This window comes from Phyllopteryx taeniolatus, chromosome 7 (assembly GCF_024500385.1).
Source record: "Phyllopteryx taeniolatus isolate TA_2022b chromosome 7, UOR_Ptae_1.2, whole genome shotgun sequence".
Classification (NCBI taxonomy): Eukaryota; Metazoa; Chordata; class Actinopteri; order Syngnathiformes; family Syngnathidae; genus Phyllopteryx; species Phyllopteryx taeniolatus.
This window is the reverse complement of record NC_084508.1, coordinates 9178891-9196277: the sequence shown is the minus strand read 5'-3', so window position 1 is coordinate 9196277 and position 17387 is coordinate 9178891. Positions and strand designations below refer to the sequence as shown.

At 43.4% G+C, this 17387-nt stretch overlaps 3 protein-coding genes and 1 long non-coding RNA gene across 9 annotated transcripts; 2 read left to right on the top strand and 2 right to left on the bottom strand.

Annotated features, from left to right (window-relative positions):
* Window positions 1-150: 150 nt before the first annotated feature.
* On the top strand, window positions 151-2066 carry rangrf (RAN guanine nucleotide release factor). 2 transcript variants are annotated; one of them, XM_061779079.1, is made up of 2 exons: window positions 151-299; window positions 913-2066. In XM_061779079.1, the coding sequence occupies exons 1-2, from the start codon at window positions 176-178 to the stop codon at window positions 1533-1535; spliced, it is 747 nt and encodes a 248-aa protein (XP_061635063.1). In that variant the 5' UTR covers window positions 151-175; the 3' UTR covers window positions 1536-2066. The 2 variants fall into 2 exon arrangements, with proteins under 2 accessions (XP_061635063.1, XP_061635062.1); XM_061779078.1 differs by having other exon boundaries at window positions 151-314.
* Window positions 2067-2673: 607 nt separating this feature from the next.
* Window positions 2674-9033, bottom strand: itpa (inosine triphosphatase (nucleoside triphosphate pyrophosphatase)). Of its 5 annotated transcripts, XR_009789332.1 has the most exons (10): window positions 6793-7111; window positions 6545-6602; window positions 6255-6319; window positions 5750-5823; window positions 5624-5655; window positions 5447-5559; window positions 5290-5366; window positions 4686-4810; window positions 2992-3077; window positions 2674-2864 (listed from the first exon to the last, which is right to left on the bottom strand). XR_009789332.1 is itself a non-coding variant. In XM_061779081.1 (9 exons), exons 1-8 carry the CDS (start codon window positions 6928-6930, stop codon window positions 4696-4698), a joined length of 672 nt encoding a protein of 223 aa, XP_061635065.1. In that variant the 5' UTR covers window positions 6931-7111; the 3' UTR covers window positions 2963-3077; window positions 4686-4695. The 5 variants fall into 5 exon arrangements, 4 of the variants coding, with proteins under 4 accessions (XP_061635065.1, XP_061635066.1, XP_061635064.1 ...); XM_061779081.1 differs by lacking the exon at window positions 2674-2864 and having other exon boundaries at window positions 2963-3077; XM_061779082.1 differs by lacking the exons at window positions 2674-2864; window positions 2992-3077 and adding an exon at window positions 8901-9033 and having other exon boundaries at window positions 4493-4810; window positions 6793-6920.
* Window positions 7181-17309, top strand: mettl13 (methyltransferase 13, eEF1A lysine and N-terminal methyltransferase). Its single transcript, XM_061779076.1, has 9 exons — window positions 7181-7479; window positions 8086-8358; window positions 8884-9358; window positions 11876-12075; window positions 12168-12357; window positions 13319-13468; window positions 13759-13971; window positions 14710-14841; window positions 15014-17309. The coding sequence occupies exons 1-9, from the start codon at window positions 7327-7329 to the stop codon at window positions 15277-15279; spliced, it is 2052 nt and encodes a 683-aa protein (XP_061635060.1). The 5' UTR covers window positions 7181-7326; the 3' UTR covers window positions 15280-17309.
* Window positions 9138-12555, bottom strand: LOC133480664 (uncharacterized). The gene is made up of 3 exons (XR_009789333.1): window positions 12288-12555; window positions 9717-9820; window positions 9138-9276 (listed from the first exon to the last, which is right to left on the bottom strand). It is a non-coding gene; the product is annotated as an uncharacterized LOC133480664 (long non-coding RNA).
* Window positions 17310-17387: the final 78 nt, after the last annotated feature.

Sequence of the window (17387 nt, the reverse complement as noted above, 5' to 3'; positions counted from 1 at the left end):
ATACTGGTCAGTAATATAGTATGTTTTACTGATATAAATTTATTTTTTTTTAAAAAAGAGGATTTATGCCCGTTTTAGTGAGATAAAATTCTGCTTAAATTCAATTATAGGGGAACTCTAAGCATGGTTGCAGTGTATTGTCTCCGCCTCGCCTGTAGATGGCAGCAGTGCACTCATGCACTACGCTTACATTGTACAAAGAAGAAATAACCGGGAAAAGGCACTAAGCAACCGTAAACAAGCAGAGCCGCCCTCCAAATTGGCCCAAAGTAATGTTATACAAGTCAACAACATACAGGGTGGGTCAAAAAGAGGTATACAAACACGTTATTTACAGTTTTTTTTTCTTGGCATATTTTCCTTCCTGCCCACTTTTCCTCAGTTTTTATTCTTGCATGCGTATAATTGCACATACCTTCCTTCCTTTGTTCCTACCCTTCCTCCTTATTGCTTTTCTACCTTCCTTTATCTCAGACCATGCTTGTTTCTTAGCAAAATACCTTCCTGACCACCATTTTTTTCCTTCCCTGTGACCAGCTATTTATTCATGCATCTTTCACCTACAGTCTAATCTGTTTTTCTGGCTCCCTTCTCCATTTTCTCACTTAAACATGTCAATAATACAGTATGACTTTACTGCCATCAATGTAGAGGAAACATTTTCATTTTATCTACATTATTATCGAGGGAAAATATATTTTTACTTTCAGAAATTCAGCTATATTGCTGTCTTGTCTCAGCCTTGCCTGTAGATGGCAGCAGTGCGCTTATTAAACGTGTACATTACGTAGAAGAAATTAAACCAGGAAGCAAGTTCCTAATGTGGCGACAGTGTACTTTCGTCACGTTTTTCCCCCCCCCTGACTAATGTAAATTAATGTTTGTTTGTTTTTGTTTTGTTTTTTTAAACAGATTTTACAAAGAAGGTGTCAGGAGTTAAAGTCTCCCGTCGTCACGTCGATATGCAGCGCGTCAACGAGCCTCATCCGTTGTTCGGAGGCGCTCTGTCCGCCGTCCTCCCTCACAGCGCCGCGGACGTGAGCAAGCTGCGGGAGATCCCGGACAACCAAGAGGCGTTCGTCCACGCCCGCACCGACCAGAGCCTCATCGTGGAGCTGGTCGAGTATCAAGCCCACGTCGCGGACCAGGACGCGGCCCGGTACCACTTCGAGGACATCGCGGGTAACAACGCCGCTTCGCAGCCCGGCGCGCAGGAGGTAACCGGCGTCGTCGCCTTGCACAAATCGTCGCTCTCCCTGTCGGCGTGCAGCTGCGCCTGGGCGCTGACGGGCACCCAGTGTGTGTCCAAATTCAACGAGACGGCCAGGAACCGGGTGAGGCTCCACCTCGGCGTGTTCCGTCTGCCCCAGTTCGGCACGGACGTGCTGGTGACGTTCAACGACCCGCAGAGCATCTGCCCCGACAGCAGCAGCAGTCCCGCGGCCGTGGGAGCCGGGGTAGAGCCGTGGACTGCGGAGGACTTCCAGCAACTGCTGCAGTCCCTGACGCTGCACAACCCCGGGCTGTTCGGCTAAAAGCTGGGGTGGGATGTGGAAACCGATGGACCGTGGGACATTAACAGACCCCGAGAGTATTTGATCCTTCCATCCATGCAAATCAAAGACTCCCAAATATTTTATGTTGCCTAAATAAAAGATGATTGCCCGATTAGATGTCAAGAAACTTTAAAACTGAAATCAGGGTGAGATGTATCAAGTATACACAACAACAGGAAGAAAATGTGCCACGTTCCCAAAAAAATAAAAGTATCACATGATCAAAGTATGTGATTCCCACTTTAAAAAAAGTTTTTGGATTGCTGATTATGTAAAATACGGTACTCCGAAATCCAACAGCATCTCTTCCGTGATGCAGGTTGACTTCCAAGTTCTAATTTCAAGACAATTTCTCCCATTAGAAATACTGTACAGTGGTACCTCGATTTACGAGTGCCCCAAAACGTTGAGTTTTGCCACTATTATTTAGCTGTGTGATGTGAGCCAAAATTTGAGTTGCAAGCGAGCTTCTGATCAACACTGAACAAAAATATAAATGCAACATTTCTGTTTTCGCTCCCATTTCTGTATGCGCTTAATTCACAGCTATGGCCCGGTACACACAAAGGCAATTTGGGCTGTTCTTGTCCTTATTTTGCCTCGTCCCAACTAGGGATGTCAAAAACCAGACTATTTTATGATTGATAAGATGATCCTATAAGATGATCCTTAGGTCTGAGGTGCATTAAGAGTGGATTTGTCCTGATAATTGGGTACAAAACAGGTAGGGGCTGACAATCAGTATAGGCTGGATTAAGGAACAGGGCGTGTCATACTTTTCCCACTCCTGTTTTAAACTACTAATATAGGAAATTTAACAATTCTCTGTGAATTTTTGCTTTTCAGGCTTCACTGTAGTGTAAAAGCAGAAGGTTTAAACACTGTCTTGCATGCATCAAGTGCATGTGAACGCAGTAAAATGCAGGTCCCCATTACAGATTGTCTTGACTTTTCTCCGAAACTCCACAAATACCAGTTGGAATGTTCCCATCACTTCGGTAGGAACAAAACAGTTAATTCTCCTCCTCCCTCCCGTTTTGTTCAAAACATTTATGGAAAGTCATTAATACGCCGCTTTTGACACAAAAGCCGAGCATCAGTCATTTGGTATGTGGCACAAAGCTCTCTTTTATACTCCTGTGGGTTGTTATTCTTTGTAAGAGCGTCTGGAGGTTTTCATTTGTGTCCGGTACGTTTGTCTGTCCCTCTGGAAGCTACATCAAAACCTCTTCATCCTCTTGCGTAATCAGGACAGACGGTGACTTAACAGTAAGTCACACAGCCATTTTCCTGTTTTTATCCTTGTGTCTGGAAAAAAAAAAGCGTCCCTCTGAACCCACACCAATATTATGTTGCAAGTAGTAGTTTAGAGGATTGCTATGAGAGTGGGCTTTATGTCCGAATATAATATAATATATAGTACTGTGGAACTTACAAAGTTGGAACATCCTGAAAGTGGTCAAATTTGCAGTCGCACTAGTGAAGTTGTCGACGGTAACAAAGCCAGACTTGCCATTGGCCCTGCAATAAAGGGGCGGGGTATAGAGTCATTCACTTGCATGAGACTATAATTTCTTCCCCATCCATCTTCTGTACCGCTTATCCTCACAAGGGTCACGGGCGTGCTGGAGCCTATCCCCAGCTATCTTCGGGCGAGAGGCGGGGTACACCCCTCAAAACAACTGCTTTAAAGTCTCCCTTGAAATGTTACTTAAACATTACCAGCAACGTTTTTACTGATCCTGGAACAGATCATTTCTATTTCCATTATTTCCTATGGGGGGAAAAAAATGGTTGGGCAACACAAAGTGGATTGTGTTGGACTTTTGCGGTTGGGCCATGCTTTCTATAAATGTGAAAGCACGTGACTTTTTTGTGTGTTTTTTTTCCAAAGCGCACGTGCGGCACTGGTGCTGCACGTGGGCGGCATAGCAGTCACGTGAACTTCCTGTAGCGGGATTTGTGACTCCACGGGTCATTTATTATCCAAATTCCCTTGTTATTACTGTTCTTTTGGGACTGCAGACCCCTTTATCCACCCTCCCTTCATACACCATCTTTAATCTGTTGCTCTCATCAGGACTTTGGAGCTTCTCGTGGGATTTATGCTCCTTTAAGATCACATCTTTTGTGCTTGGAAACTACAGTGCATCTGAAAAGTATTCACAGCACTTCACATTTTGTTATGATACAATCTTTTTCCATAATGAAAGGGGGGGGAAAAAAATTCCTTCAAAATTCTAAGCACATCCCATAATGACAGCATGAAAACCATTGTTTGGGGAAAAGCGGCACAGCAAAAGGATGGATCGATGACATTTTACCAAATGCTTGCAAGTTTATTAAAAATAAAAAACAATGTGGGGGGGGAAAAAAGTAGAGCCTGTGAGCACTTCACCCCCCCCCCCCCCCCCACACACACACACATTTTGTTATGTAAATGCATTTTTCCGAAATGGAATCAATAAATTGTTTTCCCCTAACAGTTCTACACACAACACTCCATAATGACATCATGGATTTTTTTTTTCTCTTTTTTTTTTTTTTTAAACTAAGAAATCACAAGTACACAAGTATTCAGACTTTCCTCAATACTTTGCTGATGCACCTATGGCAGCATTTACAACCTTGTCCTTTTGAATATGATGCCACAAACTTGGCACACTAATCTTGGGGCAGCTCCATCAGTTTTTTTTACCTCGAGACACTCAGAGATCTACATACAGATAATTTCTTTGACTTCATGCTTGGTTTGTGTTCTGACATGCACTCACAATTTTGGGAGCTTCACATGAACAGGTGCGTGCCTTTCCAATTCATGTCCAATATACTAAAGTTACCATGAGTGGACTCCAACTATGCTCAGAAACAACTTAAGGATCATAGGAAAACAGGATCCAGGATGGTAAAAGCTGTGAATACGTACAGTTTGTGCATAAGGATTTCTTAGTTTTTTATTTTTCCTTATATTTACAAAGTCTTAAAAAAAATTAGTTTGCAGAAAAAAAATCCTCTCTATAAACTTAGTTTCTGCATGATGTTTCCTCCCCTCAGAATAACGTGTGTTAAAAAAAAAATGAGTAAAACATTTATTATGAGCAAATGAATGGAAGCACACATGGAGCTCACTTGTCGTCACTCAGTCATCCGTCTTCTTCCTCTTGGCGTTCGTTGAAAAGTGCTCCGACATGGCCACTAGTGCCCGGTATCGGTGAGAGATGGAGTTCTTGACTTCTTTTGGCAGCTCCGCGTAGCTGCAAACAAGGAAGACAGAGGTATTAAAGCAAGACATTATGGAAAATTTACTTTTAAATGGCATGTCTACTGTACAAATAGTTGGAATGATGGAGTACCTGCCCACCAATCAAATGGGACTTTAAACAACCAAGTCAATCGTTCATGAACTATTTCTAAAAAAATCTGTCGGTGACCGAGCCATTCTTCACAACTAATTTATAAAATAACCGTCCACACACAGTTTCTCCTCCCATGACATGATGAGCGTTGACGGCTTTGTGTAGAATTTTGAGGGGGGGAAAATATATTCAATTTTGGAATAAGGCATAATAAATACAACATAACATAATAAAATGGGGAAAATCGATGTGCTGTGAATACTTTTTACTCCATCACTATGATTTGTTGATTTATCAATGCTTTGGCTACATAGCTGTACAAGCCACAGTTGATCTCTGGGTCCCCCATGTGGTAAGAATAAAGCACAAGCTCCTACGTTTTGTCGTAGCCTTCCGGCTGGAAACAGGGGTCCCAGCCAAAGTCTCGAGGTCCCCTTGGCTCCACGATGCGCCCCTGAAAGAAATACAAATGACGTCACATGAGACAAACATGAAAAGGTTGAGGGCGTGACAGGGAAGGGAGATAAGCGAGACCTGTGTTATTCCTCTGAACAGCTGCACCGGTTCGTCTTTTCCGGACGTGAACGCAAATGTGCAGAGGGCCCATGCGGATTTATCCTCAAAGCCAGCGAGGAGTTTGTACAAGCCTTTGAAGAGAACACACGATGAGATGTTTGCCATTCAATTTAATAACATGACTCGATTGCTCACCTTCTGGCTTGAGTTTATCCAGGAACCACTTTCTACAAAAAAAAAAAAAAAAAAACATTTACGTTGAAATTGCCTTAAAATGTAATGATTTAATTATATTATATATGTTATAGTCACAAGACTAACATGTAGGGGCCTGGCAAGCCTCCCAATGCCTTGAAACACAGACAGGTGTCCTCCACTATGACCGGTCCATCAATCTGAACATAGAACAGAACAATAAGCTTCAAGACCAACAGTGCAGGCTTTAGTTACTGAAAAAGCAAGGAAAATGAGAGAAAAAAAACCACTAGGAGTAGTTCAGAAGAAAACTGATTCTGCACCCAAATTTAAGGGATTCTTCTTTTGCGCCCCTCGCCCCACAGCTCCCTCCACTGCCGTAACTGATATTCATGAAATGTAATCACTGTTCCTAACTCTAAAAGCCAATAGAAATATGTGCTCAAGGGGGACAAGAAGGGACGCGCAGGTACAATCGTACTTAGTTTTTTATTTGACTGTTTCATAATTATGGCCTACAAGTGTTTTTACACACATATTTACTCATTGACTACTGTGTTAGCATAGGTTAGTGATAGGCTACAGGGCATTCATGCTTGCATCCAAATTGATTTTCTAGTAGCGAGTATACCTCTCTTGCAGCCTCCTTGCACTTCTGTATGGAAATCTCATCTGGTTCTCCTTGGTATTCGGGTACTACAAAGATGGGCGGGTGGATTGATTGACAGATAGAAACGTTATTCATCCAGTTTGAGAATTTTAAATTGCTGTCACAGCAGCAAAATTCACACTTTTATCCCTCTTATTAATAGTAACAGTAATCAGTAAACTGAGTAACACTTAGGCAAGCAGGTGATAAAACTTTGCAAAGTAGTCATATATTTGGATTAATTATTAATACTACAAAAACGTTTTACTTACAGTCAATTTTCTTTGAGATAAGTTTGTAGGGAAACTTGTCGCCAAGAATCTGAACTACCTGTGAAGCATCGTAAATCGGTAATCGATTAGTATGGCTTGGCCGCACTACAGGTACCCAGCAGGTGTCTCTAGCGTGCAAGAAAACGCCCCGAGTTGAGTCTAAATGAATCGTTCTAATACGTCTCCCCGGAATGTGTATAAGAGGCTTCATTCATTTCGCTATTACGAAAAAAAAAAACTTCGCTTACCTCTTCAAGTTTTTTCGCGTTTCCAGTCACAAACACCACCGCACGTCCTGCCGGCAACGCCATGATGGATTGTCTTCTTCTTCGTCGTCTTCCGTTTCTTCTTCTACGGTGTTTGACTATGTGGACAGCTTGAAACATAATTTAAAACAGTTTCATATTAATCTTGAAAACACGTATTATATTTAGGAATCAAATACGTGTTTTCGTATTCATTATTTAGACTACTTGTCTTGTTCTTCCAAATGAAAAATAAACCAGAAACAATCAGCCGGTGTTATTTTCATACGGACTACCGAGGCCAAGCACCAAGCGACAACCAAGGGAAAGCAGCGCGTCAAGTTTTAACCAATCAGCGAGCGTTCCAAAATAGAGTATCCAATCAGATAGCCGTACGGCTTGTAATGTTGTCCGGGCTAAAACATTACCATGAGGGAGGTTGCAAGGGCAGTGATGGTCTGATTAGAATACTAGCTGTCACAGAGCGCCAGATTGTTTTGTGCAAAATATAAAACGTCGATTTAGGTCAAAGCAAAAATGAGTTTGTTACCCCGAACTTCCGAGGAATTCAGTACCGCTGAATACTGGGAGAGATTTTTTAAGAAGCGTGGTGAGAAGTCATTCGAGTGGTATGGAGACTACAACAAACTATGCGGCGTGCTGCACAAGTACATCAAAATGAAAGACCAGGTAAACAAATCCTTGGTTTACGGTATGCAGTCATAGGCAATCGATTTTAACACAAAACCCGGTGACGGGTCAGTCTTTTAAATGACAGCTGTCATGTAAAGACGGTAGATTTGTTGCATATAAAACTCATATATTACAGTACATGCAGTTGATTTTCCAGCTTGATTATGATACGCAATGCAAGTATTGTAAGTGACGGGGGAAAAGAAGAGGAAATTAGTCTAAAACGATTGAGGGTTTTTTTTTTTCTTTTCTTATTTCCAGATGATCAGCCTAATTCGATAGTGGCTTCTCTTACTGTTCTGTTTAAGGGAAATATAAGTAATTTATTCTTATTTGTATAGACCTTTTCACGGAACGTGCAAAGTGCTTCAGATATGTCCCTGGATCTACAAACTTGTCCGATGACCTGTAAGTTAAAATTTTGTATTGAATCCCAAAATCTACAGGAAGCCTCCGCAAGAATGACACAATGGAAATTATCTGGCTGAACGTATGCGATCTAGACAAAGGCCTTGCCGTGAAATTGTGAACTAATTGCAGACGGTCAAAATAGGTTAAATAGAAGACAAGGACAGGCCAAAAGCTATCAAATTTGTATTTCAGGTGCTGGTGGTGGGCTGCGGCAACTCTGAGCTGAGCGAGCAGCTTCACGACGTGGGCTACAAGCACCTGACCAACATTGACATCAGTGAGACGGTGGTGTCCCACATGAACCAGCGCAATGCCGAGCGGCGACCGGGCCTGACATTCCAGCAAGTGGACGCCACCCAGATGCCGTACGAGGCCGCGTGTTACCAGGCCGCTCTAGACAAAGGCACCCTGGATGCGATGGCATCCGAAGAGGGAGGAGCGCTGGCGAGGAATATGCTCACTGAGGTACAATAAATGGCAGTCACAGCATGTGTAAACTTTCAGCTTTCATTTAAGCGCTTTCACCCCCGCCCCCCCCCCCCAAAAATTCTATTCCAGATGCAAAGTAACTTTGTTGTCGGTGGCTCAAAAGTATATGGAGATCATTGTCAGGAGGGCCTATACTGGCCTTACTCTGAGAACCATATATTCCAACAGACAAGTGCTACTTTAAAATTCAAATTCCACAAAAGACACAGGACTTTGATTTGGAGCTGAGACCCACTTCAATTAAGTCCCGACCCACTTAAATTAATATTTTACTGTATGTCATCGTTTTAACTTGTCACATTTTCATTTGTAAAGTGCATTTTGGACCACACCATTAAGAATCTGAGGAGGAACATGTAAACTTTAAAAAAAAAAAAAAAATTACACTTATCTCTGCATTGCGCTCCAAATGAGGAGAAAAATAATTGCTGCTACCTGTGTAAAAGTACTCTGGTAAATATGGTAAACAATCACTAAGCGTATATTTGTGTGTGTTTACAGGTGGGACGTGTGCTCACCATTGGAGGAAGGTACGTGTGTATCACGCTGGCTCAGGAGAGTGTGATCCGCCTGGCCGTGGAGCACTTTGTCCAGCTGGGCTGGGCAGTGAGGCTCCACTGCCTGCAGGAAGAAACCAGCGCTGAGGAAGACGACGACTCCTTTGCTCTGCCCGTTTTCGTCCTGGTCTGCACCAAGTTCCGCCAGCCCATGCCATCGCCCATTCTGGAGATGTGCCTCGGCGAAGATGGCGCCCCGAACCGTCTGGCGCTGCCGGCCGACTTGCTGGCGGCCGTGCGGGAACGGCAGGCCTACTCGGTCCTTAGGAAGAGGCTGCGCACTCGCACGGACACCGACGCCGACCTGTCACTCACGCTCTGCCACGCAAAGACCGGCCTGCCAAGATACACTCTCACTGTTCAGGATTCACCCCCAACTGTCAAGGTGCCGAGGTTCAACCAGTTTGCCATATTCATTGGTGAGCTTAAGCTTGAGCTTGAATTTTTTTTTTTTATTATTATTGTGTGTTACAAGTCACCAGACACATTTAGGTACACCAGCACAATTAAATAATGCAGTGTTTCCCAACTACAGTGGTGATTGATCCAAAAATGATAAAAAATAATGTATCTTTGTTCATCTATCAATGCCAGCAACTTATAGGAATAGATAGAACATTCAAATTATTTCACACAGAGGAAGTACATTTGTAAATACCACACCCACCGACGATATAGAGACTGTATTAAAAACCCGGTTTTAATAGTTTGACCCCTGCCACATGCCTTAAACACATTCAAACCTATTAAAGCACACTTTAACTGATTAAAACACACTTTTTAAAGCACTTTATTCCTTAGTGCCTGTTCTCATTCAGTTGTCCAAATAGGACGCAAAGTGTGCTTTCTTCAAGCTGTTTGTCCCTCCAAGCTGAAGTTTGCTGTAAAATTGACACACAAAGCAAAAGATAATGAAACCTTGTATACAACCCCAATTCCAATGAAGTTGGGACGTTGTGTTAAACGTAAATAAAAACAGAATACAATGATTTGCAAATCATGTTCGACCTATATTTAATTGAATACACTACAAAGACGAGATAGTTAATGTTCAAGCTGATAAACTTTATTGTTTTTAGCAAATAATCATTAACTTTGAATTTTATGGCTGCAACACGTTCCAAAAAAGCTGGGACAGGGTCACGTTTACCACTGTGTTACATCACCTTTTCTTTTAACAACATTCAATAAACATTTTGGAACTGAGGACACTAATTGTTGAAGCTTTGTAGGTGGAATTCTTTCCCATTCTTGCTTGATGTACAGCTTCAGTTGTTCAACAGTCTGGGGTCTCCGTTGTCGTATTTTACGATTCATAATGTGCCACGCATTTTCAATGGGAGACAGGTCTCGACTGCAGGCAGGCCAGTCTAGTACCCGCACTTTCTTACTACGAAGCCACGCTGTTGTAACACGTGCAGAATGTGGTTTGGCATTGTCTTGCTGAAATCAGCAGGGGCGTCCATGAAAAAGACATTGCTTGGATGGCAGCATATGTTTCTCCAAAACCTGTATGTACCTTTCAGCATTAATGGTGCCTTCACAGATGTGTAAGTTACCCATGCCATTGGCACTAACACAGCCCCATACCATCACAGATGCTGGCTTTTGAACTTTGCGTCTATAACAGTCCCGATGGTTCTTTTTCCTCTTTGGCCCGGACGACACGACATCCACAATTGCCCAAAACTATTTGAAATGTGGACTCGTCGGACCACAGAACACTTTTCCACTTTGTATCAGTCCATCTTAGATGAGCTCGGGCCCAGAGAAGCCGGCGGCATTTCTGAGTGTTGTCGATAAATGGCTTTTGCTTTGCATAGTAGAGTTTCAAGTTGCACTTACTGATGTAGCGCCAAACTGTATTTACTGACATTGGTTTTCTGAAGGGTACCTAATCCCCAAATGGTGATATCCTTTACACATTGATGTCGGTTTTTGATGCAGTGCCGCCTGAGGGATCGAAGGTCACGGGCATTCAGTGTTGGTTTTCGGCCTTGCCGCTTACATGCAGTGATTTCTCCAGATTCTCTGAACCTTTTGATGATATTATGGAGCGTAGATGATGAAATCCCTAAATTCCTTTGCAATTGTACGTTGAGGAACATTGTCCTTAAACTGTTCGACTATTTTCTCACGCACTTGTTCACAAAGAGGTGAACCTCGGCCCATCTTTGCTTGTGAATGAATGAGCAATTCAGGGAAGCTCCTTTTATACCCAATCATGGCACCCACCTGTTCCCAATGAGCCTGTTCACCTGTGGGATGTTCCAAACAGGTGTTTGATGAACATTCCTCCACTTTCTCAGTCTTTTTTTGCCACCTGTCCCAGCTTTTTTGGAAAGTGTTGCAGCCATAAAATTCCAAGTTAATGATTATTTGCTAAAAACAATAAAGTTTATCAGTTTTAACATTAAATATCTTGTCTTTGTAGTGTATTCAATTAAATATAGGTTGAACATGATTTGCAAATCATTGTATTCTGTTTTTATTTATGTTTGACACAACGTCCCAACTTCATTGGAATTGGGGTTGTATTTAAAAACCAAAAGGTTCAATGAAACATATTTCATCAATGAAACGCCGCCAACTAAATGCTAACCTGTAATACAAAACACTATAGACGGACTAATGGACATGAGCTTAGATGTTACAGTAATTGTAAAATCTTCAAATAACTTCCACTTTACAACATTGAAGGAATGCAACTCTAAATTTGGAATTTTGGAAGTATTCAAAATATATTTTTAACAGAGAAGTGTTTGTAAGTCTGATATGTTCGTAATGTGAATATTTCTATATAATATGAAAAATCGGCGCTATAGCGAGGGGTGCGAAGGATGAACCGTGATAGAGCGGGGGAACACTGTAGTTCTTGTATAGCTCGGTAGGTGTCTGCACTATCCGCAATCCTTTAACCTGCTCGTCTCTTACAGTGCCTCAAGGCAGCGAGACGGCATGGCTCTACAGCTCCAGCGAGGGCCGGCGGCAACTGGCAGCCAGTGCCAACTTTCGCCGCCTAGTAATCGTGGCCATGCATAGGAATCAAGAGTACGCCGACATGCAGGCGGTCCAGTCGGAGCTTTCGCCCATGGTGATGGACTTGGCCCCGCCAGGAATGCCGGACAACCAGCAGGTGAATGCTGTGAATTGACGGACAAACAGGCTGTGAGGATGTTAACAGGATGCGTTTTGTTTTTTGTTTTTTTTTCAAAAATCTCTGATCAGGTCCCGTTTCTGTCTGTGGGCGGCGACCTGGGTTGGCGGGAAGAGGTGAGTAGGGGCGTGAGCGAGCATAGCGGCGAGTACTGCGTGGAGAACGTCAGAGGGGAGGACGGCGAGCTGTACCGCAGACTGGTGTTCCTGTCCAACGCGGCGCTGGTGCAGTCCGAGAGTCGTCTGGTCTCCTCCAATAGCAGTCAGTTAACATTTTTTTCTCATCAATTCATTTAGCTTATTAACTTTGGGTTCAAACTTCCAAGGGCTCTGAAGAGGTGTGAAAAAAATGTCAATTGCAATGGACATTTTCAAAGAAAGTGCTTTAATTTTTTTATTAAGTTGAAGTTTGTCAGTACGAGCCCTGCAATTCAACCCAATTGGCCGACCTCCTGTTCACTTTTCTCCATGGGTCCTTGAGACTTTTTCATGCATCCTGTGCACCCATTTTCGTGTGGATTGGCTAAACTGTTGTCAGGGGCATTTTTTTTACAAAACTTTCAAACACTTGAATTTGACATAAAATGGCTGCTTCGAACCAAAATAAATTGATTTCTGTTAAATTTCAGACATATGTCCTTGAGACATTTTTGTGCATCCTGTTATGATGGAACAAATATTTCATGTTCATCAGTGAAATGGGTGTTGGAGGCTTTTTTTCCCCCTTTTTGGAGAATCCTCAAAATGATGATCACCAAGCTGTGGCCACATTTCGCGGTGGAGGCAAAAAAGCTTCACAATTTAGTGTTGCCCATCTGTCTAGGATAGTTCTTTTGGGCAATTTTTCCAGTAGACGTTCGCAACAGAGCAAACCCTGGAATTTGTCTAAAATGGACAACTTTCCTCTTAAAATTTGTGATTTCTTTTTTTTCGTGTGTCGTGTAAAAACGGATTACGTCTACGCAATTTTGTGTGGATCAGTGAAACTGGTGTTGGGGGCTAATTGTTTTCTCACATTCGAACACTTAAATTTGCCCCAAAATCTCTGCTTCAAACCAAAATGGCCGACTTTCTGTTCCCTTTCCTGCATGGGATCAGTGACGTTGGTGTCAGGGGAAAATCTTTTTGTAACTTTTGAGCGCTGGAATTTGCCCGAAAATGGATGCGTTCAAACAAAATGGTCAACTTCCTGAAAATGAACTCGTGTGTTTCTGTTCCTGCAGCATCAGGTCTAAAGAAGAAGAATAAAAAGAAAACCAAACCGCCGTCATCGTCCTCCCTGCCAGTACACAGCGGCTTCCTTTGCTGTGCCCACCACGAAGTCATGGTGGCTGGTCTCGCAATGTTGGGCATAGGTAAAGACAAAAACAAAGGTGAGTTGGCGTATACATTTGAAATTGAAAGAAATCCTTATTAGTGTGAATACTTATTTGTCTTTATGTGTCCTGCGATTGGCTGGCGACCAATCCATGGTGTAACCCCACCTCAGCTGGGATAGGCTCCAGCTCACCGGTGACCCCAAATTGTCCATTGGTGTAAATGTTCGTGTGAATGGTTGTTTGTCTACAGTAGTCATGTGTCATGCCCTATATTTTCCACCCATTTGGGACCCGATCTTGGCTGTCGTAATGGCACCCCCAACCATTTCCCCTCCCTCCTTAAGACATCCCGGTGTCAGTCCTGGTGGTTGGACTCGGAGGAGGAGGACTGCCCCAGTTTCTGCGGGACTTTGTGCCCGGCGTGTCTGTGGAGGTGGTGGAGCTGGATCCCGTGGTGCTGGAGGTGGCCACGGAATGGTTCCACTTTCGCCCGGACGATCGCCTGACCGTCACGCTCGGGGACGGCCTTGAACGCATCTGCGCCCTGGAGAAAGAAGGTGGGAGACATGGCTATGGCTAACGTATGTTCTAGCAGTAGTAAAGTCTTGAGCGAGAGTAGTAGTCTACATCTTCACTCAATGCTCCTACTAAACCAAATGGCTGCAGCAAACTTGGGAAGCTAACCCAACAGTCTACATTTTTACTCCGTGCCTTCCAGTGGCGGGCAGTGAGTTTGGGACCTGGGCCTTCAGTGACCTAATCCACCTCTTAACACCATCATGTCGCAAAAATAATGTACAAAAAAAACACTACACGTGTATAACTGTGTTGCATTACAGAGACAGAGGCATTCCGTAAGTTTGAGGATGAATTCCATTATTGCGAAAGCAAGAAACAGTTACCTTTATATTCCAATACATCACCTCCAAATAACTCCAAACCTCGTCATTGTCCGGTATAAACTACAATATAGCAGTTTACAATCAAATTGTCAGATTGTCAAACAGCACAAACGTCCACGGCTAACCAAAGAAGCTAACGTCCACATCTTCACTCATTGCCTTCTTATCATACAGCACAAACATCTGTGGCTAGCCGGAGAAGCTAACAGCAGCCTAGATCTTCACTCAATGCTCCTCCTTGTCAAACAGCACAAATGCCGATGGCTAGTGCGAGAACCTAACCTAGCAGTCTCTATATTCACTTGCTTTTTTATTCAGCACTAAATCAAATGCACATCACCAGCCACAAGTGGCTCAAATCAGTCCACACGAAAAGTTGTGTTTTGTCCCCAGGTGGTCGTTTGTTTGATGCCATCATGTTCGATGTGGACAATAAGGACAGCACGCTGGGTATGAGCTGCCCACCTGCCGCCTTTGTTGAAACTTCCATCCTGCACAAAGTCAGCCGCCTACTCACCCCTAAAGGTGTAGTACTCCTTTCATTATCTAAAATTGACTTTTTGTTTGTATGCAACTAGAGCTTGGTAACTGTTAACTAGCTTAATATATTAGTTAATAACTTGGAACCCAGCTAACTATTTGTACACATGCCATTAAGAGTACATTTTCTATAATATGTCCTCTTTTGGCTTCCTAGGCATTTTCATACTCAACCTCGTGTGCCGCGACTCCACCTTGAGGAAAGACGTGCTGGAGCGTGTGAGCCGTATGTTCCCCGCCATCCTCTCGCGAAAGATCGACGGGGAGGTGAACGAGGTGCTCCTCTGTCGCCGCGAAAGTGTTGGCAACATGCCGTCGCTGAAGCAAGCGGGACACGATCTGCAGAGAGCCCTGCGCTCCGGCATGACCCACAACCCTAAAATAGACATTGCTGAGTTGTTGAAAGACATGAAAGTGACATGACTGTGATGGACCCAAAGCAGGGGTGGAGAACCTACAGCCAAAAAATATAAATGTATAATAAGAAACATTTACTTTTCATAAATTAAGTGTGGCCCTTGGAGGACCTAAATGGTGCACGTTCCGAAAAAGTTTCCCCCTCCAGTGCATCTGCAGTGTATTCACATTGTCACTATTTCTACATTTTATTATGTCATAGCCTTATTTTAAAAAAAAATTAAAAAAAAGACAATTCACAATTTTTTTTCAACATTTTACACAACACAGCATGACAACATGATAAAGGTTTTTGACATTTTGGCTAAAGTATTAAAAACAATTAAACAACATTTACATAAGTAATCAGCCTACATGCTCAGAAGTGTGTTGATAGACATTTGGCATTTGATAGACATTTTTCCGAAGAAACCTCACAGTGCATCTGGGAAGTATTCAGACCACTTCACTTTTTCCACATTTCATTATGTTACAGGCAGCCTTATTATAAAAGTGACTTTTTTTCCTTCAGACCCAACACCCCATAATAACTTATAGGATGGCCCCCAGGGACAACCTACTAAATGAATGCCTCAGGCAAGACAATCCCAGTAAGGAGAAGCGCCAGATGGACTGTCATGGAAAGACCGATCGAAGTGGCTGACAGAAAACATGCAACACAAGAACAGGCCCTAAACACAAGAGCAGTAGATCTTGGCGTGGCGACCACATCAGACAGGACCGCAGATGCAGGCATTGCAAAGCCCCAGTGTGTGTGCAGCACATAAGAGTGTGTAAGATTCTGCAAGGCATACATGTAGTGAAATAGCAGGAATAGGGTACTGGAACATCTGTACCAAATGTGGACTGGAGGTCCCAGAATCAAGATGGCAGACACCACCCAAGGTGGTTGAGAACAGGCCGAGATCCTATGGGACTTCCAAATGCAGACTGACAAACTGGTGAAGGCCAACCAACCTGACAATGGTAGTGGATGAACAGAAGACAGCGGTCGTGATAGACGTAGCAATCACGAGTGATAGCAACATCTGGAAAAACTCAAAAGCTGGAGAAATACTAAGGACTGAGAAAATGTGGATGTGTAGCCAATAGCGGTGCCCGTAGTGCTCGGGGTAATGGGGGCAGAAACTAAGCTCGGATGGCTCCGGCAGATACCAGGAACATCTGTCATCTTCCAGAAAAGCACATTACTGGGAACAGCTAAGATCCTGCGCAGAACCTTCTAGCTCCCAGGCCTCTGGGAGAGGACCCGAGCTTGAAGGACATCCGGCCGGGCGGGTGAGAAAACTAGCTGCTTCCAATCTCGTGACAATAAGAGACATTGTTTTCTATGGAGAAAACCTCTGGACCATTTCCTCGCACCACTCTTTGTCATTAAACCATGTCAGACACATTGTGACCCATGTTATTCATATAACAGCAGAAAAAAATGGATTCTGATGAAAGCTCATTCAATGCTTAAGTTTAATCACACCACTTCTGGCGTCGGACTGACTTGACGAATGCCACACGGTGCAAATCACGTAAATTAGGCTAGGTGTAAATAGCGCCGTACCGCTCCTTTGTAAAAACGGACCGAGTGGCTTTAACCTAAAGAGTCGCTTCAATGTGCCGCAACGGAATATAAACGCACGGACTGTTAATAGCAGCTTCTTCCTTGCCACCCTGACGAAGTGCTGCACGGCGATTTTTTTTTCTGTTACTTTGAGAGGAATGTGCACAAAACGTGGCGGGAGGCCGAGGACGACTGCGTCACAAGACAAGGTCACCTGGCCAGCTTCCACTCTGAGGAAGAGGTCGACTTCTTGAAAGGTGAGCGTCGCTTGGGCATTCGCGTACAACGCTGTACAACATCCACAAGGTTGGCTGCTGTGCTCGTACAAAAAGCTCATGTTCTCCTTTCCTGAAGATCACGAGAAGCTGTCGTTTGTCTGGCTGAGACTCAAGAGGTCTCATGGAGATATGTTTGAGTTCTCTGAACAGCTTTAATAAGGGACACATTGAAACAGTCTCAATAAAGTTGTAATTTGGCAACATCTCTGACTGATATTTCCAAGAAAATGCTGAAATACAGGTTGGGTGAAAAGTAATGATGCATCACAAATTGCTGACAG

Coding starts and splice junctions, on each gene's coding strand:
- rangrf (XM_061779078.1), top strand. CDS start 176: ATGCACTACGCTTACATTGTACAAAGAAGAAATAACCGGGAAAAGGCA. Junction 315..912: donor ACAGGGTGGGTCAAAAAGAG/GTATACAAACAC, acceptor TTTTTTAAACAG/ATTTTACAAAGAAGGTGTCA.
- itpa (XM_061779081.1), bottom strand. CDS start 6,930: ATGTTTCAAGCTGTCCACATAGTCAAACACCGTAGAAGAAGAAACGGA. Junction 6,603..6,792: donor ACGCGAAAAAACTTGAAGAG/GTAAGCGAAGTT, acceptor GATGCTTCACAG/GTAGTTCAGATTCTTGGCGA. Junction 5,367..5,446: donor TGTTCAGAGGAATAACACAG/GTCTCGCTTATC, acceptor TATTTCTTTCAG/GGGCGCATCGTGGAGCCAAG.
- mettl13 (XM_061779076.1), top strand. CDS start 7,327: ATGAGTTTGTTACCCCGAACTTCCGAGGAATTCAGTACCGCTGAATAC. Junction 7,480..8,085: donor ACATCAAAATGAAAGACCAG/GTAAACAAATCC, acceptor TTTGTATTTCAG/GTGCTGGTGGTGGGCTGCGG. Junction 9,359..11,875: donor CCAGTTTGCCATATTCATTG/GTGAGCTTAAGC, acceptor CGTCTCTTACAG/TGCCTCAAGGCAGCGAGACG.